Source organism: Vigna unguiculata, unplaced genomic scaffold (assembly GCF_004118075.2).
Source record: "Vigna unguiculata cultivar IT97K-499-35 unplaced genomic scaffold, ASM411807v1 contig_681, whole genome shotgun sequence".
In the NCBI taxonomy this organism is placed as follows: domain Eukaryota; kingdom Viridiplantae; phylum Streptophyta; class Magnoliopsida; order Fabales; family Fabaceae; genus Vigna; species Vigna unguiculata.
The window spans coordinates 16,628-42,167 of NW_021011407.1; the positions used below are offsets into that span (position 1 = coordinate 16,628).

Genomic DNA, 25,540 nt, shown 5'->3' on the forward strand with positions numbered 1-25,540 from the left:
TGATATTTCAAAATTATAGGATAAAAAAACAATAGGATGGATTAAACAATAACCATTTGGAAGCTCAATGATTTTAAAATATTATATTAAAACTTATACTTTCAATAACTTTTATTCAAATGATAATATATATATATATATATATATATTTATATAATCATATATTATATCAATTTATAACAAATATATTATTAAATGTCTTTATTATTAAAACTATAGTACCTAATATCAATAGTTTTGTATAATATTTACAACGTCATTTGGTTAACTTAAAAAAAAATATAAAATATAGTATTTCATATTGTAGTTGTTATTTGAAAGTAGCTATATTTATATTTGTCGTGCACCAACCAAGTGTTGGAATTGAGTTTATCAATTCATTTTAATTAATTTTGGAATCATTATAAAATATTCGGAAAAATACTTATCTTTAAGTCCCAAGTAAATAGGAAAGGAAGAGAGCAAAAGTTTCCTTTGAATCATCATTTTCTTGTTCTCTTTCTCCTGTTTTAAATATGGAAGAAAAAGAATAAATTTCTTTACAAAACCCACCTAATTCAAACTAACAGATATCGAATTTCAAGACAGACTTCAACAATTTGTCTCTATTCCCATTTGGTAAAGATTTTTCAGAGGAATTACCACTAATGTAAAAATTCAGAAAAAAAAGACTTCTAAATGCAGTGAAATTGTGCCTTTTCGCTTCCCCATTGACTGATTCTCCACTCCTGCTAATAAGGACATTGGAAGCCTACATCATACTCACGTAAACAAACCAAAGCTGGTCATTATAAATGTCTTGATCATCTTGAGTTTTTACAACAACTGGCAAATAAAAGGAGCTGTCAACTACGAAATGGTGGTTGATTCTCAAAAGGAAGCTCTACCGGTGTTGCATTACCATAAAACTCTTCCAAATTGTAGAAAGTTCTCTGTGAGGGAAGGAAGATGTGTACAACAACATCACCTGTAACCAATAAACAATCATTAGACCCACCAGGATCACACAGTACTTAACAAGATTACTAAACCAAGCCTAATCCAGAACTAGTGAAGCAACCGTTTCCATTAATTAACTACACGCATCGGCCAAGTGCACTCTTGATCTGTGGAATTATATAGGCTTTTTGGATTCAGACACAATTTTTTGTTGATTGGCTAAAACGGCTCTGGTGGGATCAAAGAGGGTAGAATCTTCTGAGTTATGTTGTTGCATCATGTTGGAGTACAAAGTATTTAACAAGTTTTGTCTTTGCATGTGTATGCTTTATACATCTTGTTGGAGTGCAATGGCCAACTTCAAGGGATTTCTTCGGGTAAATGGAGACAATTAAAGGGCTTTACTGTATTGATGTACTCTTGCTTTCTGCAGCAGGCTCTGTTCTTCGTTAATTTTCAGGTGGATATTTTATCCTTCAAGAAAATGAAGTTCCTCCCTTTCTAAAAGTTTTCTTCTTTTCATCATAAAAGAAACTGGCTAGAAATGTAAGATATAAAACTTAAGAAACACGTTCTTTAGTAAGATGGCATCAATTTGAGTGGCAGCACTACATGGTACCTATTAGAAGGGAGGTTGGAGTACGATGGCATTGGCATGTAAAGCTTTGTTCTTAAGTGAAAACAAGATTTCTATTAGCAGGTTATGCTATATTATAATTTAAAATCACTTACCGAAGTCCAACAGGGTCCATGAGTTGGGCTTTGTATCTCCTGTTGGAATTTTTCCATATTTTTTCTCAGCTCGATCTCTCATCCTGGACCTAAAACGCAATATCAACAAAAATGAAATCCTCAAACATTGCCTTCTCAGTACAAAGATATCAGTGACAAAGCCCTTACCCGATAGCATCAATCTGCGGACGGGAAAATGCTGTAGCTATGATAAAAAATCGGGTCCAGTAAACAAGTGGCTTCACAAACAAGACCTTTATATCTGCTGCCTTAACCTCGCTTGCAACCGAAGCCAATTCCATAGCAACTACAAATATGACACTTAGCAATTAGACACTATTGAGGCTCATTATATTTCTCCCTCTGATAGTTTTGTATAAGCAGAAAGTAACTGAACTAGTTTTTCGAACAGTTGAACCATTAGGTTTCGAGAGAAGTGAAACCAATTTATCAGCACTCGCACACACAAAAGGATATTAATAATTACACACTCCAAGAGACTGAATAGGCTATGATTATTCCATTGTAACCAACAAAGTAAACAAGTGGCTTCACAAACAAGACCTTTATATCTGCTGCCTTAACCTTGCTTGCAACCGAAGCCAGTTCCATAGCAACTACAAATATGACACTTAGTAATTAGACAGTATTTTATATTTCTCCCTCTCTTAAATAGTTTTGTATAAGAAGAAAGTAACTGAACTAGTTTTTCCAACAGTTGAACCGTTAGGTTTCTAGATAAGTGAAACCAGTTTATCGGCACTCGCACACAGAACAAGATACCACACTCGAAGATACTGAATAGCCTATGATTATTCGATTGTAACCAACAAAGTAACACGTACAAAGCTTCCAGGGACATTGTTCCCTCCTCACACAGGATAGCAATAATCCTGTTCACTCCCCTTTACAAAAACCTTCCTCCTAAGACAAGGCTACCTATCCCTATATATAAACTTCCATTGAAAGTCTCTCCCCCTCCAAACTACCAGACAACAACCTATAACCACCTATTTTTTAACAACTTTCCTCCTAACATATACCTTCCTAGTCCTATCATGAACACACTTGTATTAGTATTCAGGGGAAAATAACATGATCTTACAGAAAGATTCCATGGTACAGAACATTAAACAGAAAAGTAAAAACTAATGTGAGAAAACATATGTACAAATTAGGTGTTAGCAGAGGATTTTCTACTTCGAAACACACAAAGAAGATTGACTCAAGTACTTAATAAAATTATAACTGTACCACTAAAATTTATTTGTATATGTTTAATGTTATAACAATTAACATGGAGATTAACTGTGTTCACACATATGTAGTAATATTCTTACAAACAGAATCTACTTACTCATCAATTAAGTCAGAATGACACAGAACTGAAAGCCTGGCCAAATTCAAGCACAACAGGTATATGGTGGAGAGTGGCCATGGAGGCATGGTAAGTACCATGATTTTGTTTACAACCACACATGAAAACAATTACATTTATCAGTTAAACAACGATATCAATAAAAAAATTTCACCAACAAATAGATAAACTAAACAAATTCAAAATATCAAACAAGCTGAGTCCAGTAAAAACATTGGAGCTTAGGTTATTTATTTAAATGAGACTCCAATCACCCAACAAAGGTGAAGGCAGATCAGGGTATTTATGGGTATTCACTTCCTTTTACAGCCCCATGGCAGCAAGAATATTTCTTATTTTCTTCTGCATTAATTTATTTCAACTTTATTCTCCCAGAATTTATGTTTCATAGTTGCATGTGTATCTGTGTACTTGGGGAACACACCCTAAAAGTCTAGGCTATTAAGGAGAGAGAACCATTCACTTCAATACATAATCGAACATCCATAGTTCTTTATGACACACCAACAACTGGCTTTGATACCAATTCATAAGTACTAAAACACTTGGAAATTCAACCTCAAAAGTTAGCCATTAAGCGAGCAAGAACAAAGCACTTAAATACTCCATCAAAGATTCCATGTTACTCAATGTGTGACTTAAGCACACCACAATAACCAAGTTCCTATCGCTGCGTAACCTCCAAAAATTGTATATATATTTTTAAATCTCTAAGTAATATACCTACCTAAAAACTATAGAAATGAACTCCCTACTTTTTAATATTGTTATTCCTAAATTGCTTTACAAGATTCTTATGTAATTTATCATCCTTCAGATAGTCTGACAGATGAATCTTCTTAAAGAAACCTGATATAATCCAAAAGGTTGAAAGACAGATTGTACATGAATGTAAACAAGGTGGAAATAAATTCTTTGACAAGACTTCTTTTCAGCTTACATGACAGGCTTTCAGCATCATCATCAATCTCTGCGCTAGCAGGCTTTTTGTCTTTTCTACTAAATACCACTTTTCCATAATTATTAATTAAATCTTCATACATGTCATCTGTGTCTTCATTTACATCCTGCAAAGTACACAAGTTTTGTTACTTACGTCCCCTTAATGATGATCATCAACTGCAATTAACATGACAAAGTTTACAAAAGTATCTAAATTTCCTTAGAAAGGGTGTCAGTTGAAATTTGATGTTATAAATCCATGCAGCATACAAACAAATAAAATGTGAAAGAGTCCTATAAAAGACAATTGACCTATATTCTCAATATTAGCAGTTAACATCCAAGTGAGTTCATAAGGTACACTGTTTTCAAGACTAGAATATATAGCGATGAATAACAAGGGGATTGGAAAAAGAAATGTGGCGAAGATGACAAGGTTCACTTGTTGTCATGATGATAAAGGACATGAAAACTAATACTCTTTTTTTTTCACCAAAATCAGGGTGAAATAGGTGAATTAAATTTGTATAATTGAAAACTTCAAAGCAAACAATTGCATGATGTACCGTCCAGGGAATGGCCGACCTCAACATGCTCATTTGGATTCTGACTCGATCAATATTTATCATAAAACAACGAATTTCAGTCACAGGCCGAGGTGACGAGCATTTGGGCCGAGGTGGTCGAGGTGACGAGCATTTGGGCCGAGGTGACCCAGGTGACGAACATTTGGACCGAGGTCACCGAGGTGACTAGCATTTGGGCCGAGGTGGCCGAGGTGACAAACAAATATCCCTGGATTTTAGGAATAACCACCCCCATGCGAGATTTCAGGAGAGAATAGTGGAGAAGTGGGTAGGTTGGTTAGCTAAAGATCTGGCAGTAAGATAGCCATTTGAAGACTGAAAGACCCTATATATATATGAGGGACGGGTGAAAGAGGGGGGGTCTTTGATGGCAGAGTTGATTCCCAGTTCTGGTTCGGTCCCTAATTCCAGACCGGAACACATGCCTAAGTCAACATTTTATAAAAGTAAGCTTTCAAATTTTCAATTCGTCACCTTCTGGAAGACAAAACTTTGTTGTTCCTTAGGTAGTTATAATGTTTTCCAACCAGAATTGGAGTTTCAAATCAATAATTGTCATAATAAAGGTTGGTAATCAATATATGTTAATAAGGTAAAACTCCAAATATAAACAAAAGGATACTTGTATTGTATCTAAGTCTTTTCTCCCTTGGAACCCAAAATTCAAACTCAACCCAGAAGATTTATGAAGTGCTAAATGTTATCCAAACTGTAACTGGACTTTAAAATGATATTATGCAGCTATATTAAATTAATCAACAATTTAAAAAAAAAAAACCGAAAATTGCAAGGAACAAGATTATATTTTACCGAGAAAAAGCTGTCTTCGGCTTTTTTACCGAATGCGAAGCTTGAAAGTGAGTTTTGCTTCTTGGACTTGAAACCATTGATGGAGTGTTGCTGTAAATAAAGCTCCTTTATGCACCAACGGCTGAAAACCTTTCTGGGTCTGGGAGAACACTTGGCTTTGAGATGACCCAATTCGCCGGAAAAAATCACCGTCAGTACGGTGCCAGCACCGGCGAGAGACAGAACAGTGGATGATGGTAGCATCTATGAATAAGCCAATAGTCACAGTTCAACATGTGTCTACCATGAAACTACATATACAATTACCTTAATTCTTTTTTAATTACAAAGATGTCCAAAACATGATTAATCACTCAGAATCAATTAACAATCAGTCAAACTGATTAAGACAAACTTCATATCATAAACTTAACCAAGTGACCCTAGCTATAGTATATTATTAAAATCCAGATACTATCTAATGTATCAAGTATGAACAAAAGGTCAAAACAGAAGTTTTTAACAACTAAGTGATTTCTCTCAATCTCAATTATAAAATAAAAAACCTAATGACACAAAATGTTAAAAGTAAAAGTTGGTACATATTCATATTATGAAAAGTGAAAAATATCATATATTCAATTACATTAATGTTACGGGTGACTTCCTTTCCTATTTCTTTACACCTTTCTATGATTCTAAATTTAACTTCATTAGGTTTTCAATTCCTTTAAAGAATTGTTAATTTTAACCCTCATAAATTTTAAATAAGATGTCCCATTTAATGCTAATATTTCCACGTAACCAAAACTATCTCTTAAAAAATATGAATAACAAACAAAAAATATAAAATTAGAACTACATTAAATAATATCTATTGTAGTAAAAACAAATTTTAATCTTTAAATCAATAATAAATGCAATAAACATGTGTAATCTAAGTGTATAATCTAAGTGTTCTTTGATATTTGCTTAGAACCATAAGTTTAAGAAAGACTAAGGATGAATTACCTCCAATTTTGGCTGAGAAGACCCAAAAAAATCAATTTAAGCCGCAATCCTTAATTGAAGTAAGAACCACTTGCAGAATAATCCCCGGATTGAAACTTGGGGTTAGGCCTAGACACAAGGTAAGATGGGGCTATTGTTTGATATAAAGGTAAACAAAGGGAGGAGAAACATTTCATTCCAAATTTTATTTCCACAAAACAGAGTATGTTGACATAAAGGCTAGCAACATACCATTCAAGCATTATCAGAGAGAAATAACAAAGAATACAATAACTTTAAAGCTAAAAGACATATAAGCATGGATACTTAAAGCTGCATACAAGACAAACCACGTGATTCTCTTTTAGTAAATCATAAATCTGCACACAGAAATTAGAGTTTCATAATATGGCTCACATCGTATTGTGCTAAAAAATTTCTCAATAATTAAAATGCTTACACCATAGCTCTTTCACAAAGTAGGCAACTAAGACAGATCATGTTATCATGTTATCAAAAGACTGTTCTTTTCATTTCACTCAAAAGTAAAGTACATTCTTTTCTCTTGGCAACATTTATATGCAAATTACTGATGCTTGGCTCCAAGACTTTCAAATTGATTAGGCATGAGCAACTCTAGCATATTACAACTTCAATCATTTAAAAACTCAATAAGCATAAAAAAGAAATAATATTAAAAGGTAACAAAGCTCTCGTTGAAGTTATTTTAGTGTAATGTTGTCTTCATTGTTTACTAGTAATGTCTGCAATACTACAATTACTCATTACACAAATCACAGAATAACCACCAAACAAATCACTTATACAAACAATGGACCCCATTTCACTCCCTATCTCTAGATCTCTTTCACTCTTTATCTTCACCCAAAACCCTTCTCCAAAATTTTTCAATGTACTCTGTAATTCTTGACTGTTTTATTTGTAAACAAATTCATCACATCAGTATCCATAACCCTCTTTCTATAGCCTAAATACTCACATAATCACATATATATATAGGAAAGACCTAAACCAATAAACACACAATAAAGGTGCAATTACAACTTCACTGGAAAACCATATCATATCACTGAAAATCTCAGAACCCAAACCAATACCAATCCCAAACACAAAAATGTATCAAAATAAACAAATGTCTACAATTTTATAATGAATGACGATAAAAATCTCATAGGACAATCACAACACCATCTTTGACCTTCACAGGGGAAGCATTAGCGCCACCACGTGCTCGACCTCCTCGGCAGCGGGTTTGAGCTTCTCAAATTTCTAGTTGAAAATTCGTGCTTCACGCACGAACTTGATTTCGAAGGACTGAATTTGAGACCTATTAAAGTGGCGACTGGCAGCTTAGGGCTCAGGTACCGCACTACCAGCAGTAGTTGGCAAGGGCGAGCGGCGGCTCTTGCCGTCGGAATGGACCTACGCAATTTATTTACCAGGTCGTTCGACCGATGGTGTTTTATGTACGAGTTTTTCCAACCTTGACCAATGGGCCTGAGGATTGGCTTTGGCCGATTGACCGATGGGACATACAGTACACCATTTAAGGAGGACACCGTCTTCGATGCCAAGCTCACCGCTGGGGAGCTCGATCCGGAGGAGGCGAATCTCGTTGAAGTTTTTGAGGACCTGAGTGGGGGAGTGGTGCGTGACGCCGGCGTCTGAGTCATCATCGGTGCCGACGGCAATGGAGGAGGATGGGGTGGGGGAGGAAGAGGATGGGCGTTTGGGGCCGAGAAACTGGCCGAGGGTTTGGATGGGCTTAACGATTCCGCCGAAGACGAGGCGGAGGAGGTTCCAGAAAGGGCCGCGGGACTTGTCGGAGGCGGCGGAGGAGGAAGAAGAGTCGTCGTCGGAGATGACGCAGTCGACGCGGACGACGACGTTTTCGACCTGGGGGACGAGGGAGTGGAAGCGGCGAGAAACGACGCAGCAGCGGCCTAGGGCTTTTACGTCGCCGATCTTGTTGAAGACGAGGAGGAGGAGGGAGTCCGGGAGGCGGTCGAAGTGGTCGATTTGGGATGCATCGGGTTCCGGGAAGATCCGGCACGCTAGATCTGCGCGCTGAGAGGACATTGCACAGAGAGAGCAGAGAAATTGGGGAAATGAATTTACCTGATCCTATCGCAACTGAGAGGACATTGCACAGAGAGAGCAGAGAAATTGGGGAAATGAATTTACCTGATCCGATCGCAAGGGTTTTTCAATTTAGGGGTTCGTTTGCATCAGATCTACCAACGTCTGAAGCCTAAACAGGGATAAGCAGAGATTGAAAGAGAGCGAGAGAGAGAAAGAGAGAGAGATTGGAAGCGATGCAAAATGAGACTGCAAATGGTGGGTTATGGAGACACATCCACGGTTTTGGTTTTGTCTTTACATATATGAGAGTGAGAGAAAGAAAAAAAGAGAGATATTATGCGCGTCGAGGAAAAAGGTGGATCAGTGGTAGAGGGTGTGATTGTGTGTCATCTCATCATTCTTCCTCTCTTCTCCTTTTTCTTATCTTCTGTTAAGCACCTTCTCTAACTCCACTCTCTCCACTCTCTCCCCTCTAATTTCATCAACTGCACAAAATTATTTATTTCTCCATCTAACTCACACACCTCTTTCTATCTTCTTTTCTATTTTTCAAATCCACAATTAACACACTCTTCTCTCTGCTTTATTCTTTCTTTAATTATCTAAATTCATATTCAAATTTTCATATGTTGGAATCTGAAAATTTTCAAAATATAATTTTAATAAACTAATACATTAATACATCATAATGTTAAGTTAAACCAAGCCCACAGATAATTAATTTGATAGGTTGACTAAATAGTTCGACCAACTTTGCTATCAGTTATTGCAAATAATCCCTGTAACTGAAAGTTTGAGTTTTATTCTCATTCTATGTCTTCTCTACCATTTCGAATCAGACTACTTTTCAATTTAATAAATATAAAATATTGTCACATTGATTTTTTTTACGAACTCAATTAAAAAATAATTAAGTGAATAAATATTTTTGGATATTTTTTAAGCAAAATTTCTCACAGTGCATTACTTTGAAGATTTTATATGATGTTAAACAACTATATGACATTGTTATATTGATTTGTCTGTAGAGTGTAGTTATGACCTAAAACTTGTTCAAAAGCATAAAAAATGCATGTATTTTGTATCCCAATTAGGAATCATAAACCATGTGCACTTAGCATTCTTCTCATAATTTAGATTTGGATCCAAGAAATCACTAACTAAACCAGAACACACGCGCACCATGTGGCATGTGTGCATTCATGGCATATGCTTTCTGAACTCTCTTTTACGTTTCGCAAAACTAACATGTGCTTTTCAAATATTTTAATAAATATTTCTTTATTGTTCGTTTGATCATTAATTGATTAGATTGATTCACATTAAATTAATTATTTTGGTTTGGATTATCAATATCAATTCAACAGATGAAGATCAGTGGACGGACACTAAAAATTATTTACTACCCGTGTCCCTATACAGATAATTTAAGGATTTTTTTTTCTTTTCAGAAAATTATTATTATTCATTTGTTTTCTAAATATTTTATAATTACTTTACAACTTTTTATCAATAAAAAAAATCATAAACTGACGAGACAATCTCTCTCGTGAGGGTAAGGAGAAAATAACTAATGTTAGCTAATTAAATGAATGGTAATTTAGTGAATTAATGACATCACCGGTTTCAGTACTTTAAAAATTATATTATTAACTAAAATAACTAATTGTTTTATTTTTTAATTAAGTTAAGACGATGTTACACATATACAAAAATGACCAATAGTATACCTAATAAGTGGTGTTAATCTGTATATCTCTATCTATAATATTAAAATATATAGCAATAAATTTATCTGCTGTGATGAACCTGCAATGCTTTAATATGTGTACTAAAGAATAGTTGTTGTTTTTTTTAGTAAAGTTCTCTTATTCATTATTATTTTTTTACTTAAGTACATTAGTTTGATTGGCAAAACTTGTTGCTATTATATTTTCAAGGACCAAGCAACCATTTGGGATGTAATTGTTGTTATTCCGTGAATTTATGTCTTAAAAAGTACTTTCATATTGGAGATACTTTAAATAAAAGTTATTAAATATAATGAATAATCATGTTATTTATATACATATTATTTATATACATATAATATGAATTACCATATCACAATTTAAATAAATATAATGATTGAATCTGAAAATTTTGATAATACTAAAAAATAGAGAAGAGGTGTGAGTTGCATCGGAAGTTATCCATAATGTAGATTCATTATTAACTACATACACTAAAAAAATAACAATTTTATAATTATTTGGAATTGGATTCATTTTATGAAGAGAATATCATTAATGTTAAAAGATAATTATTGACAGACAGCACGTGCATATTTAGTATATTAGTAGTGATGTATTATATATGTTCTTTTCTTTTCTATTCCTGTAATTAATAATAATTGGACATAAAAATAATTTAGGTTAATTATATTTCAAGTTCTTCATAAATTCCATAACTTTTAATTGAATACTTGTAAGTTTATGTTAACTTTGCGAGTTAACTATTATCTTAAACGGTTATCTTAAATATCATCATATAATATTTATATCTTATTTATGAGAGATCATAATAAAATAATTTTATTCAAAGATATATGATATTTAATGGAAATTAATTTTAAATTTAATTAAAATTATTAAAATATAAAATACAAAATATAAATTATAAAAATATTAGGTATGTAACTATTAAATTATGAAATATAAAATTATAAAGTTAAAATTTATAAAAATAGAAAATTCAAAAATTCAAAAATTATAAAAATAGATAATTAAAAAACTACAAAACTATAAAATCACAAAAGTATGAAATTGTAAAATTGTTATGAAAATATCAAATTATCGATTTATAGACTTTTTAATTTTGTATTTTTGTAATTTTATAGTTTTGTATTTCATAATTTTGTGGTTAAGTATTTTATACATTTTAAAATTTAAATTTTGTATTTATAATTTTATAACATTAATTAAATTTTAAATAATTTTTACCAAATATAATAAATCTTTAAGGGATCATGTTTACTTATAATAAAATATTATATGATAATATTTAAGCAAAGTGAGAAATGCAAAATATGTCTCACATCGTATAATTAAAAAAAACTTTTACATGCAAGATTTGAAAATAATGAAATTTGTCATGTACTTAAAACATAATTCAGTAAAAAAATTACTAAATGTATAAATTTTTTATATTAGTTCAATATAAATTAATTAATTTTAAAAGAAATAAAATTTATGAAAAATAAGTACAATATCAAATATATATATATATATATATATCAAATATTTATAATTATATAAATTTTAAATTAAAATACAGTGAATAATATAAAATATCAGGATAAACATAAATAAACTTAGTTACAAACAAAATAAAGTTGTTAAAATAAAAAATATTTGAAAAAAATTAAAAAATATTTAAAAGTATTTTAAATATATTAATTTCTTTTCCTAAAATTTGATAAATTTTTTCTTATATATTAATAAAAATTACATTAGATAAAATTTATTTGTCTAGAAATATATATTATCACTCAATTTTGAATTGAGGTTGTAAAAACATATAAATAGTCTTTACGCGGATAAAATATACCTTTAAAGACTTTCACAAATAACTCACATGTGTTCTAGCAATATTCAAACTGAAATATTCATTATTTAGATATCGTTCCAAATTAAGATTGTAAAATTATGTCTTTAGAAGACATTCATAAAAAATGTGTTAAATAATAATAAACGTAATTAATTTACTTCATATATTATCCTGATTATATTATATTTATAGTATCTAAATAAGTATGAGCAGATGAATAAATTACTTTATTTAATTCTCTTAATATTTTGTTAAAACTTAATGTTATCTATGCTGATTGAGAGACAATCTCTAGTTAGATGACCAAGAAAATTTTGTATGTACATAGTTCACTTACATTCCAGGCTTGATATGTGATAAATTTCAAATTTTTAAGATATCAATGCCATTTCAGTATATAATAAAAATAAAATTTATATTTGTTTTGTCATCTCGTCCATAAGTATATAAACCAACCATAAAACCATGGAAAAATTATGGTTAAATTATACTTTTAGTCCCCATTTTCGTAGTAAAATTTGAATTTGGTCCCTCAATTATTTTTTATCTCAATCTGGTCCCTATTTTGGGAAATTTGACCCAATCAAGTCCTTTCTGTTAGTGGTGGAGTAATGGTGTTAAATGGGGTTCCACGTGTCAGCTTCTGGATTTTTTGAATTTTTTTTATTTTTTTTTTGATTTTTTTTTATTAATTTAAAAAAAAATTTAAAAATTAAAATTTTGCCACGTGTCAAGCGGACATCGTGCCACATGGCAGTGATAGTGCCACGTGTCACTATTTGGGAGTTGTCATTTTCTTATTCTCAATTTGGTCCCTATATTTTATTTTTTGTCTCAATTTAGTCCCAATTTTTGTAAAAATTGTGCAATTTTGTCCCTCTCCAAATTGAAACCAAATTTAATTTCTATATAAATATGCACAAATATTTCTACCAAAATTGACATTTCAAGTAAATATTTTTAACAAGATTAAGTTTATTTTAATTTATATTTTACGTTAAACTTTATTTAAAATTGTTTTAAAGTTGTTAATAGAAAATAATGTTAATAAAAAAATTCATAAATTATATTGATATTTTATTACATTATACTTTAATATTGTTTTTTATTTGAATTTATATTTTAAATAATTGCATATTTTTAAAATGTGTAAAATTCAATAATTTCTATATAAATATTTTAGTTAGTATAAAAATAACAATTATATAATTTAAGAAAAATTAACTAGTTTATGTAACAATAAAAAACAAATAAATTTAAAATTTGAAAACAATTTTAAGTAAAATTTAATGTGAAACAAATTTAAAGAAACTTGGTTTTATTGAAAATATATAATAAAAATATCAATTTGAATAAAAAAATCAAATTTAATAAAAATATTTGTATAACATTTTATAATTTTTGTTTCAATTTGGAGGGGGACGAAATTACATCATTTTTACAAAAATTGGGACTAAATTGAGACAAAAGATAAAATACAGGGACCAAATTGAGAATGAGAAAATGACACCTCCCAAATAGTGACACGTGACACTGTTACTGCCACGTGGCACGATGTCAGCTTGACACATGGCAAAATTTTAATTTTTTTAAAAGTTTTAAAAAAATAAAAAAAAAATAAAAAAATTCAAAAAAATTCAAAAAATGACACGTGACACTCCATTTAATACCGTTACTCCATCACTAACGAAAAGGACTTGATTGAGTCAAATTTTCCAAAATAGAGACCAAATTGAGATAAAATTTAATTAAGGGACCAAATTCAAATTTTGCTACAAAAATGGGGACTAAAAGTATAATTTAATCTTTAATTATTATACAAATAAGAATATAAAGGTAAAATGATAAATAATATAAATAAATCTGAAGCGGATGAAACTTTGGTTCGTAAGAAGGACCTACTATAGAGAATCGGAACACAAAGGCACTACACACGAGAAATCACGTTTTTTCTCTCTGGGTACGGTGCGGGTGAGCATAAATCCTACCGTGTTCGTCTTTAAGCGGCACCACCGTTCACCGGTTGTTACCGTCAGCTGCTCACCGAATATGACCTAACAGTGAGGACCATTACGCACCCTCTGCCTCAGTCGTTCATCCGACGTCTACAGTCCCAAACCCCGACGAGATTCACTCAACGGTAGCGTCTACATCCGAAGCTCCATAGCTGCTGCCGAGGGTATCTATGCCTCTATCCCTTCTGTCGTTCACGTCATACCGAAAAACCTAAGCCATAAACAGCCATTGGCCACTGGTTTCCCCTCTTTGTCTCTGTTTTATTCATTTCTGGCCATTGTTTGAATATTAATTGGATTTTGTTTGGGTCCATAGCTGTTAAAGCCAAATTGATGAGGCTATTGAGTAGCTATGAGTTGGCATTCGAGTTGCTGTTATTGGCAATTTGTGGAATCTATGTGTGCACTTTATGTTTTTGGGTTTAAGTCGATTTTGTTGGTGTTTTGGTTCGTGACTGGGTTGGTATTTTCTGATTGTTCTTGGGGTGGGAATCATTGGGTTATAATATATCTAGATTTGTATTTGGATTGATGAGCTAGAGTGAGTACTGCTTGTGTTACATGAGTGAGGGAATGGCCATGAAAAAGAAGAATGAATCGCATTGGTATAGATTTAATTCCATAATTGATTTGTTTGAAATAAGCATTTCGTTAATTGGTAATTTGAGCCCACGCCTTTTGCTGTTTTCATTAATTGGGGTTTTTCAGTTTATAATTGTGGTTTGAATTTGAGTTTATGCATTCTTTGGGCTATGTTTAGAGGAAGTGAATAATGAGTTAAATTTGGATTGTTGATGATTTCAATTTCGTTTAGAATGTTCAATTGTAGAGGTGTTCTTAAATGCCAAATATGTTGAGACATATGCTTATTGTTTGTGCTGATTTCTCCTTCTCCATAGCTTTGTGGTTTTGGTTTGTGAATTTTGAATTCATTTTTTGGGTGTATTTGGAGTTACACGTTGATGTATTATAAAAGTTTAAGCTGAAACAGGAATGTGACTTTGTGATTAAATTTGTTACTCATTTATTATTATTATTATTATATTTTAATTGTTGTTGCGTAGAGAAATGAAATTAATTGCTGAGGTTGTTTTGTTATGAGTTTAATACTGTTTTTTTTGCTGCTGCTGGTGAATTTGTAGTTGTCTTGGGGCTGGTTCGTGTGGCAGAACTTCTCCACTGTTCTATCTTTTGTTCTATCTTTTTTATCTGGTTCGATTGTGTATTTTTGAGGTAGTGTAAAATTCCCATGGTTTGTGTTTGTCAATGGTTGGAAAGATAAAAAAAATTATACTCGTTTCTTTTAGGTATTGATTTTTACGATTTTGTCGGACGTGGAAACTCTTTCCTATCACCAACAAATACAAATTACCAACAGCAACAGAATCAAGCACTGTGTTTGAAATCAAACAATAATAAAGAGGAAAATTTATCTGAATCAGTCACCATAACCAAACACAAATAGAGATATGAAATATTTCATTTTCACCTTAGCAAACCAGGATGTATGCAAGCTTATCTTATGAGTGGATAATGTGATTGAAGCAGCACCTTATATTTTTTTACTAAAATGTTGCTGCAACATAAATCATTGATTATTAGTCTGCTGTTTTTAAGCATTTAGTTTTTGTGAATGTACAATTGCTGGCTTATTATGTTTATGTTTAAATGTGTAAACTGCAAACTTCTCACATTAACTAATTGTAAATTTTTACATTTCGGTTTATCCAAGATGTTTGTTATTCATATTTTTAAGAGATAGTTTTGGTTACGTGGAAATATTAGCATTAAATGGGACATCTTATTTAAAATTTATGAGGGTTAAAATTAACAATTCTTTAAAGGAATTGAAAACCTAATGAAGTTAAATTTAGAATCATAGAAAGGTGTAAAGAAATAGGAAAGGAAGTCACCTGTAACATTAATGTAATTGAATATATGATATTTTTCACTTTTCATAATATGAATATGTACCAACTTTTACTTTTAACATTTTGTGTCATTAGGTTTTTTATTTTATAATTTAGATTGAGAGAAATCACTTAGTTGTTAAAAACTTCTGTTTTGACCTTTTGTTCATACTTGATACATTAGATAGTATCTGGATTTTAATAATATACTATAGCTAGGGTCACTTGGTTAAGTTTATGATATGAAGTTTGTCTTAATCAGTTTGACTGATTGTTAATTGATTCTGAGTGATTAATCATGTTTTGGACATCTTTGTAATTAAAAAAGAATTAAGGTAATTGTATATGTAGTTTCATGGTAGACACATGTTGAACTGTGACTATTGGCTTATTCATAGATGCTACCATCATCCACTGTTCTGTCTCTCGCCGGTGCTGGCACCGTACTGACGGTGATTTTTTCCGGCGAATTGGGTCATCTCAAAGCCAAGTGTTCTCCCAGACCCAGAAAGGTTTTCAGCCGTTGGTGCATAAAGGAGCTTTATTTACAGCAACACTCCATCAATGGTTTCAAGTCCAAGAAGCAAAACTCACTTTCAAGCTTCGCATTCGGTAAAAAAGCCGAAGACAGCTTTTTCTCGGTAAAATATAATCTTGTTCCTTGCAATTTTCGGTTTTTTTTTTTAAATTGTTGATTAATTTAATATAGCTGCATAATATCATTTTAAAGTCCAGTTACAGTTTGGATAACATTTAGCACTTCATAAATCTTCTGGGTTGAGTTTGAATTTTGGGTTCCAAGGGAGAAAAGACTTAGATACAATACAAGTATCCTTTTGTTTATATTTGGAGTTTTACCTTATTAACATATATTGATTACCAACCTTTATTATGACAATTATTGATTTGAAACTCCAATTCTGGTTGGAAAACATTATAACTACCTAAGGAACAACAAAGTTTTGTCTTCCAGAAGGTGACGAATTGAAAATTTGAAAGCTTACTTTTATAAAATGTTGACTTAGGCATGTGTTCCGGTCTGGAATTAGGGACCGAACCAGAACTGGGAATCAACTCTGCCATCAAAGACCCCCCCTCTTTCACCCGTCCCTCATATATATATAGGGTCTTTCAGTCTTCAAATGGCTATCTTACTGCTAGATCTTTAGCTAACCAACCTACCCACTTCTCCACTATTCTCTCCTGAAATCTCGCATGGGGGTGGTTATTCCTAAAATCCAGGGATATTTGTTTGTCACCTCGGCCACCTCGGCCCAAATGCTAGTCACCTCGGTGACCTCGGTCAAAATGTTCGTCACCTGGGTCACCTCGGCCCAAATGCTCGTCACCTCGACCACCTCGGCCCAAATGCTCGTCACCTCGGCCTGTGACTGAAATTCGTTGTTTTATGATAAATATTGATCGAGTCAGAATCCAAATGAGCATGTTGAGGTCGGCCATTCCCTGGACGGTACATCATGCAATTGTTTGCTTTGAAGTTTTCAATTATACAAATTTAATTCACCTATTTCACCCTGATTTTGGTGAAAAAAAAAAGAGTATTAGTTTTCATGTCCTTTATCATCATGACAACAAGTGAACCTTGTCATCTTCGCCACATTTCTTTTTCCAATCCCCTTGTTATTCATCGCTATATATTCTAGTCTTGAAAACAGTGTACCTTATGAACTCACTTGGATGTTAACTGCTAATATTGAGAATATAGGTCAATTGTCTTTTATAGGACTCTTTCACATTTTATTTGTTTGTATGCTGCATGGATTTATAACATCAAATTTCAACTGACACCCTTTCTAAGGAAATTTAGATACTTTTGTAAACTTTGTCATGTTAATTGCAGTTGATGATCATCATTAAGGGGACGTAAGTAACAAAACTTGTGTACTTTGCAGGATGTAAATGAAGACACAGATGACATGTATGAAGATTTAATTAATAATTATGGAAAAGTGGTATTTAGTAGAAAAGACAAAAAGCCTGCTAGCGCAGAGATTGATGATGATGCTGAAAGCCTGTCATGTAAGCTGAAAAGAAGTCTTGTCAAAGAATTTATTTCCACCTTGTTTACATTCATGTACAATCTGTCTTTCAACCTTTTGGATTATATCAGGTTTCTTTAAGAAGATTCATCTGTCAGACTATCTGAAGGATGATAAATTACATAAGAATCTTGTAAAGCAATTTAGGAATAACAATATTAAAAAGTAGGGAGTTCATTTCTATAGTTTTTAGGTAGGTATATTACTTAGAGATTTAAAAATATATATACAATTTTTGGAGGTTACGCAGCGATAGGAACTTGGTTATTGTGGTGTGCTTAAGTCACACATTGAGTAACATGGAATCTTTGATGGAGTATTTAAGTGCTTTGTTCTTGCCCGCTTAATGGCTAACTTTTGAGGTTGAATTTCCAAGTGTTTTAGTACTTATGAATTGGTATCAAAGCCAGTTGTTGGTGTGTCATAAAGAACTATGGATGTTCGATTATGTATTGAAGTGAATGGTTCTCTCTCCTTAATAGCCTAGACTTTTAGGGTGTGTTCCCCAAGTACACAGATACACATGCAACTATGAAACATAAATTCTGGGAGAATAAAGTTGAAATAAATTAATGCAGAAGAAAATAAGAAATATTCTTGCTGCCATGGGGCTGTAAAAGGAAGTGAATACCCATAAATACCCTGATCTGCCTTCACCTTTGTTGGGTGATTGGAGCCTCATTTAAATAAATAACCTAAGCTCCAATGTTTTTACTGGACTCAGCTTGTTTGATATTTTGAATTTGTTTAGTTTATCTATTTGTTGGTGAAATTTTTTTATTGATATCGTTGTTTAACTGATAAATGTAATCGTTTTCATGTGTGGTTGTAAACAAAATCATGGTACTTACCATGCCTCCATGGCCACTCTCCACCATATAAACTGATTCTCCACTCCTGCTAATAAGGACATTGGAAGCCTACATCATACTCACGTAAACAAACCAAAGCTGGTCATTATAAATGTCTTGATCATCTTGAGTTTTTACAACAACTGGCAAATAAAAGGAGCTGTCAACTACGAAATGGTGGTTGATTCTCAAAAGGAAGCTCTACCGGTGTTGCATTACCATAAAACTCTTCCAAATTGTAGAAAGTTCTCTGTGAGGGAAGGAAGATGTGTACAACAACATCACCTGTAACCAATAAACAATCATTAGACCCACCAGGATCACACAGTACTTAACAAGATTACTAAACCAAGCCTAATCCAGAACTAGTGAAGCAACCGTTTCCATTAATTAACTACACGCATCGGCCAAGTGCACTCTTGATCTGTGGAATTATATAGGCTTTTTGGATTCGGACACAATTTTTTGTTGATTGGCTAAAACGGCTCTGGTGGGATCAAAGAGGGTAGAATCTTCTGAGTTATGTTGTTGCATCATGTTGGAGTACAAAGTATTTAACAAGTTTTGTCTTTGCATGTGTATGCTTTATACATCTTGTTGGAGTGCAATGGCCAACTTCAAGGGATTTCTTCGGGTAAATGGAGACAATTAAAGGGCTTTACTGTATTGATGTACTCTTGCTTTCTGCAGCAGGCTCTGTTCTTCGTTAATTTTCAGGTGGATATTTTATCCTTCAAGAAAATGAAGTTCCTCCCTTTCTAAAAGTTTTCTTCTTTTCATCATAAAAGAAACTGGCTAGAAATGTAAGATATAAAACTTAAGAAACACGTTCTTTAGTAAGATGGCATCAATTTGAGTGGCAGCACTACATGGTACCTATTAGAAGGGAGGTTGGAGTACGATGGCATTGGCATGTAAAGCTTTGTTCTTAAGTGAAAACAAGATTTCTATTAGCAGGTTATGCTATATTATAATTTAAAATCACTTACCGAAGTCCAACAGGGTCCATGAGTTGGGCTTTGTATCTCCTGTTGGAATTTTTCCATATTTTTTCTCAGCTCGATCTCTCATCCTGGACCTAAAACGCAATATCAACAAAAATGAAATCCTCAAACATTGCCTTCTCAGTACAAAGATATCAGTGACAAAGCCCTTACCCGATAGCATCAATCTGCGGACGGGAAAATGCTGTAGCTATGATAAAAAATCGGGTCCATTAAACAAGTGGCTTCACAAACAAGACCTTTATATCTGCTGCCTTAACCTCGCTTGCAACCGAAGCCAATTCCATAGCAACTACAAATATGACACTTAGCAATTAGACACTATTGAGGCTCATTATATTTCTCCCTCTGATAGTTTTGTATAAGCAGAAAGTAACTGAACTAGTTTTTCGAACAGTTGAACCATTAGGTTTCGAGAGAAGTGAAACCAATTTATCAGCACTCGCACACACAAAAGGATATTAATAATTACACACTCCAAGAGACTGAATAGGCTATGATTATTCCATTGTAACCAACAAAGTAAACAAGTGGCTTCACAAACAAGACCTTTATATCTGCTGCCTTAACCTTGCTTGCAACCGAAGCCAGTTCCATAGCAACTACAAATATGACACTAAGTAATTAGACAGTATTTGAGGCTCATTATATTTCTCCCTCTCTTAAATAGTTTTGTATAAGAAGAAAGTAACTGAACTAGTTTTTCCAACAGTTGAACCGTTAGGTTTCTAGATAAGTGAAACCAGTTTATCGGCACTCGCACACAGAAAAAGATATCACACTCGAAGATACTGAATAGCCTATGATTATTCGATTGTAACCAACAAAGTAACACGTACAAAGCTTCCAGGGACATTGTTCCCTCCTCACACAGGATAGCAATAATCCTGTTCACTCCCCTTTACAAAAACCTTCCTCCTAAGACAAGGCTACCTATCCCTATATATAAACTTTCATTGAAAGTCTCTCCCCCTCCAAACTACCAGACAACAACCTATAACCACCTATTTTTTAACAACTTTCCTCCTAACATATACCTTCCTAGTCCTATCATGAACACACTTGTATTAGTATTCAGGGGAAAATAACATGATCTTACAGAAAGATTCCATGGTACAGAACATTAAACAGAAAAGTAAAAACTAATGTGAGAAAACATATGTACAAATTAGGTGTTAGCAGAGGATTTTCTACTTCGAAACACACAAAGAAGATTGACTCAAGTACTTAATAAAATTATAACTGTACCACTAAAATTTATTTGTATATGTTTAATGTTATAACAATTAACATGGAGATTAACTGTGTTCACACATATGTAGTAATATTCTTACAAACAGAATCTACTTACTCATCAATTAAGTCAGAATGACACAGAACTGAAAGCCTGGCCAAATTCAAGCACAACAGGTATATGGTGGAGAGTGGCCATGGAGGCATGGTAAGTACCATGATTTTGTTTACAACCACACATGAAAACGATTACATTTATCAGTTAAACAACGATATCAATAAAAAAATTTCACCAACAAATAGATAAACTAAACAAATTCAAAATATCAAACAAGCTGAGTCCAGTAAAAACATTGGAGCTTAGGTTATTTATTTAAATGAGGCTCCAATCACCCAACAAAGGTGAAGGCAGATCAGGGTATTTATGGGTATTCACTTCCTTTTACAGCCCCATGGCAGCAAGAATATTTCTTATTTTCTTCTGCATTAATTTATTTCAACTTTATTCTCCCAGAATTTATGTTTCATAGTTGCATGTGTATCTGTGTACTTGGGGAACACACCCTAAAAGTCTAGGCTATTAAGGAGAGAGAACCATTCACTTCAATACATAATCGAACATCCATAGTTCTTTATGACACACCAACAACTGGCTTTGATACCAATTCATAAGTACTAAAACACTTGGAAATTCAACCTCAAAAGTTAGCCATTAAGCGGGCAAGAACAAAGCACTTAAATACTCCATCAAAGATTCCATGTTACTCAATGTGTGACTTAAGCACACCACAATAACCAAGTTCCTATCGCTGCGTAACCTCCAAAAATTGTATATATATTTTTAAATCTCTAAGTAATATACCTACCTAAAAACTATAGAAATGAACTCCCTACTTTTTAATATTGTTATTCCTAAATTGCTTTACAAGATTCTTATGTAATTTATCATCCTTCAGATAGTCTGACAGATGAATCTTCTTAAAGAAACCTGATATAATCCAAAAGGTTGAAAGACAGATTGTACATGAATGTAAACAAGGTGGAAATAAATTCTTTGACAAGACTTCTTTTCAGCTTACATGACAGGCTTTCAGCATCATCATCAATCTCTGCGCTAGCAGGCTTTTTGTCTTTTCTACTAAATACCACTTTTCCATAATTATTAATTAAATCTTCATACATGTCATCTGTGTCTTCATTTACATCCTGCAAAGTACACAAGTTTTGTTACTTACGTCCCCTTAATGATGATCATCAACTGCAATTAACATGACAAAGTTTACAAAAGTATCTAAATTTCCTTAGAAAGGTGTCAGTTGAAATTTGATGTTATAAATCCATGCAGCATACAAACAAATAAAATGTGAAAGAGTCCTATAAAAGACAATTGACCTATATTCTCAATATTAGCAGTTAACATCCAAGTGAGTTCATAAGGTACACTGTTTTCAAGACTAGAATATATAGCGATGAATAACAAGGGGATTGGAAAAAGAAATGTGGCGAAGATGACAAGGTTCACTTGTTGTCATGATGATAAAGGACATGAAAACTAATACTCTTTTTTTTTTCACCAAAATCAGGGTGAAATAGGTGAATTAAATTTGTATAATTGAAAACTTCAAAGCAAACAATTGCATGATGTACCGTCCAGGGAATGGCCGACCTCAACATGCTCATTTGGATTCTGACTCGATCAATATTTATCATAAAACAACGAATTTCAGTCACATGCTCATTAGGTTTTCAATTCCTTTAAAGAATTGTTAATTTTAACCCTCATAAATTTTAAATAAGATGTCCCATTTAATGCTAATATTTCCACGTAACCAAAACTATCTCTTAACAAATATGAATAACAAACAAAAAATATAAAATTAGAACTACATTAAATAATATCTATTGTAGTAAAAACAAATTTTAATCTTTAAATCAATAATAAATGCAATAAACATGTGTAATCTAAGTGTATAATCTAAGTGTTCTTTGATATTTGCTTAGAACCATAAGTTTAAGAAAGACTAAGGATGAATTACCTCCAGTTTTGGCTGAGAAGACCCAAAACAATCAATTTAAGCCGCAATCCTTAATTGAAGTAAGAACCACTTGCAGAATAATCCCCGGATTGAAACTTGGGGTTAGGCCTAGACACAAGGTAAGATGGGGCTATTGTTTGATATAAAGGTAAACAAAGGGAGGAGAAACATTTCATTCCAAATTTTATTTCCACAAAACAGAGTATGTTGACATAAAGGCTAGCAACATACCATTCAAGCATTATCAGAGAGAAATAACAAAGAATACAATAACTTTAAAGCTAAAAGACATATAAGCATGGATACTTAAAGCTGCATACAAGACAAACCACGTGATTCTCTTTTAGTAAATCATAAATCTGCACACAGAAATTAGAGTTTCATAATATGGCTCACATCGTATTGTGCTAAAAAATTTCTCAATAATTAAAATGCTTACACCATAGCTCTTTCACAAAGTAGGCAACTAAGACAGATCATGTTATCATGTTATCAAAAGACTGTTCTTTTCATTTCACTCAAAAGTAAAGTACATTCTTTTCTCTTGGCAACATTTATATGCAAATTACTGATGCTTGGCTCCAAGACTTTCAAATTGATTAGGCATGAGCAACTCTAGCATATTACAACTTCAATCATTTAAAAACTCAATAAACATAAAAAAGAAATAATATTAAAAGGTAACAAAGCTCTCGTTGAAGTTATTTTAGTGTAATGTTGTCTTCATTTTTTACTAGTAATGTCTGCAATACTACAATTTCTCATTACACAAATCACAGAATAACCACCAAACAAATCACTTATACAAACAATGGACCCCATTTCACTCCCTATCTCTAGATCTCTTTCACTCTTTATCTTCACCCAAAACCCTTCTCCAAAATTTTTCAATGTACTCTATAATTCTTGACTGTTTTATTTGTAAACAAATCCATCACATCAGTATCCATAACCCTCTTTCTATAGCCTAAATACTCACATAATCACACATATATATATATATATATATATATATATATATATATATATAGGAAAGACCTAAACCAATAAACACACAATAAAGGTGCAATTACAACTTCACTGGAAAACCATATCATATCACTGAAAATCTCAGAACCCAAACCAATACCAATCCCAAACACAAAAATGTATCAAAATAAACAAATGTCTACAATTTTATAATGAACGACGATAAAAATCTCACAGGACAATCACAACACCGTCTTTGACCTTCACAGGGGAAGCATTAGCGCCACCACGTGCTCGACCTCCTCGGCAGCGGGTTTGAGCTTCTCAAATTTCTAGTTGAAGATTCGTGCTTCACGCACGAACTTGATTTCGAAGGACTGAATTTGAGACCTATTAAAGTGGCGACTAGCAGCTTAGGGCTCAGGTACCGCACTAGTGAGGTTCCAGCAGTAGTTGGCGAGGGCGAGCGGCGGCTCTTGCCGTCGGAGGCCCAGTTCGCGAGCTTTGGTAGTTGACGCTGATGGTCGTGGTGGATGAGGTTTCAGGAGGCTGAGGCGTGGCGGCTTGCGGCGGAGGAGCGACAAGAGATAGAAATCGTAGAAGGGGAGTGTTCTGTGAGGGTTTGGTTCCGGTGAGGTTTTTCGTGAATGAGTGGGGAGGTGTTATCTTTTTTTTCGTGTGTTGTTCTGTTGTTCTGAAGTTTGTTAGGATGAGGAGTGTGTGAAAAAACGTCAAAAAAATTGTGTGTGGGTTAGAGAAGTGTGTGTTAGTGTGAGATGTGGAAAGCGAGAAAAATCTGCCACGTGGAGTCGATACAGTGGGTAAGGATTTTTAGGTGAAAAAGAAAAAGACAGGGTGTGGATAGAAATATGGATCGGACTTTATGAGAGGAGAACATGGGTGGTAGTATTCTTTAAGTGACTAAAAAACTGACAATTGCAAGTGACAAGTGATCCGCAAGCACAAGCAACAACGGCGAACTATGTACGATATGAAGATGAAATGCAATCAACACAATATGTCAATGCCACTCAAGCTCGACAGAATTAAAGCCATTCATTCATTCAAGATATTTTGACAAGGTATAGACATCACAAAAATGTTGCTCGCACAGAAAACCCTAATCATAAAATTGGCCACTCAAATCAAAAATAGGCAAGATTAAATTCAAAAATGCAACAATACATTGATGAATGTCATACCAGAAACAGAAAAGGAGTGGACTGAGGCGCAAATGCGAGCAATCGAACCAAATAACCCAATCGAGCAAATGCGAACGGCGGCAATCGTGGACTGAGGCGCAAATGGAGGTGCAAATGGAGGCGAAGGAAGGAGAAAGGAGAAAGAGGTGAAACAAAAGAGGGGAAACGAAGAGGAGAAAAGGAGAAAGGAGAAACGGAGAGCGAACGGAGAG

The 25,540-nt window shown here is 33.1% G+C and overlaps 3 protein-coding genes and 1 pseudogene across 10 annotated transcripts; 1 reads left to right on the forward strand and 3 right to left on the reverse strand.

Annotated features, from left to right (window-relative positions):
* Positions 1 to 457: 457 nt before the first annotated feature.
* LOC114172688 (protein Iojap, chloroplastic-like) lies at positions 458 to 25,516 on the reverse strand. Of its 8 annotated transcripts, XM_028057025.1 has the most exons (8): positions 8,563 to 8,946; positions 6,685 to 6,737; positions 6,379 to 6,508; positions 5,389 to 5,631; positions 3,990 to 4,116; positions 1,840 to 1,978; positions 1,672 to 1,760; positions 458 to 967 (listed from the first exon to the last, which is right to left on the reverse strand). In XM_028057025.1, the coding sequence occupies exons 4-8, from the start codon at positions 5,629 to 5,631 to the stop codon at positions 846 to 848; spliced, it is 720 nt and encodes a 239-aa protein (XP_027912826.1). In that variant the 5' UTR covers positions 6,379 to 6,508; positions 6,685 to 6,737; positions 8,563 to 8,946; the 3' UTR covers positions 458 to 845. The 8 variants fall into 8 exon arrangements, with proteins under 8 accessions (XP_027912826.1, XP_027912827.1, XP_027912824.1 ...); XM_028057026.1 differs by lacking the exons at positions 6,379 to 6,508; positions 6,685 to 6,737; positions 8,563 to 8,946 and adding exons at positions 23,158 to 23,287; positions 23,464 to 24,112; XM_028057023.1 differs by lacking the exon at positions 6,685 to 6,737 and having other exon boundaries at positions 6,379 to 6,486.
* Positions 7,810 to 8,457, reverse strand: LOC114172692 (F-box protein At5g46170-like). Its single transcript, XM_028057031.1, has one exon. The coding sequence runs from the start codon at positions 8,455 to 8,457 to the stop codon at positions 7,810 to 7,812; it is 648 nt and encodes a 215-aa protein (XP_027912832.1).
* Positions 13,936 to 18,178, forward strand: LOC114172689 (protein Iojap, chloroplastic-like). The gene is made up of 3 exons (XM_028057029.1): positions 13,936 to 14,227; positions 16,372 to 16,614; positions 17,887 to 18,178. The coding sequence occupies exons 2-3, from the start codon at positions 16,372 to 16,374 to the stop codon at positions 18,112 to 18,114; spliced, it is 471 nt and encodes a 156-aa protein (XP_027912830.1). The 5' UTR covers positions 13,936 to 14,227; the 3' UTR covers positions 18,115 to 18,178.
* Positions 18,938 to 22,801, reverse strand: LOC114172693 (annotated as a pseudogene).
* Positions 25,517 to 25,540: the final 24 nt, after the last annotated feature.

Coding starts and splice junctions, on each gene's coding strand:
- LOC114172692 (XM_028057031.1), bottom strand. CDS start 8,457: ATGTCCTCTCAGCGCGCAGATCTAGCGTGCCGGATCTTCCCGGAACCC.
- LOC114172688 (XM_028057026.1), bottom strand. CDS start 5,631: ATGCTACCATCATCCACTGTTCTGTCTCTCGCCGGTGCTGGCACCGTA. Junction 4,117..5,388: donor CCGAAGACAGCTTTTTCTCG/GTAAAATATAAT, acceptor TGTACTTTGCAG/GATGTAAATGAAGACACAGA. Junction 968..1,671: donor ATGGACCCTGTTGGACTTCG/GTAAGTGATTTT, acceptor TATTGGTTACAG/GTGATGTTGTTGTACACATC.
- LOC114172689 (XM_028057029.1), top strand. CDS start 16,372: ATGCTACCATCATCCACTGTTCTGTCTCTCGCCGGTGCTGGCACCGTA. Junction 16,615..17,886: donor CCGAAGACAGCTTTTTCTCG/GTAAAATATAAT, acceptor TGTACTTTGCAG/GATGTAAATGAAGACACAGA.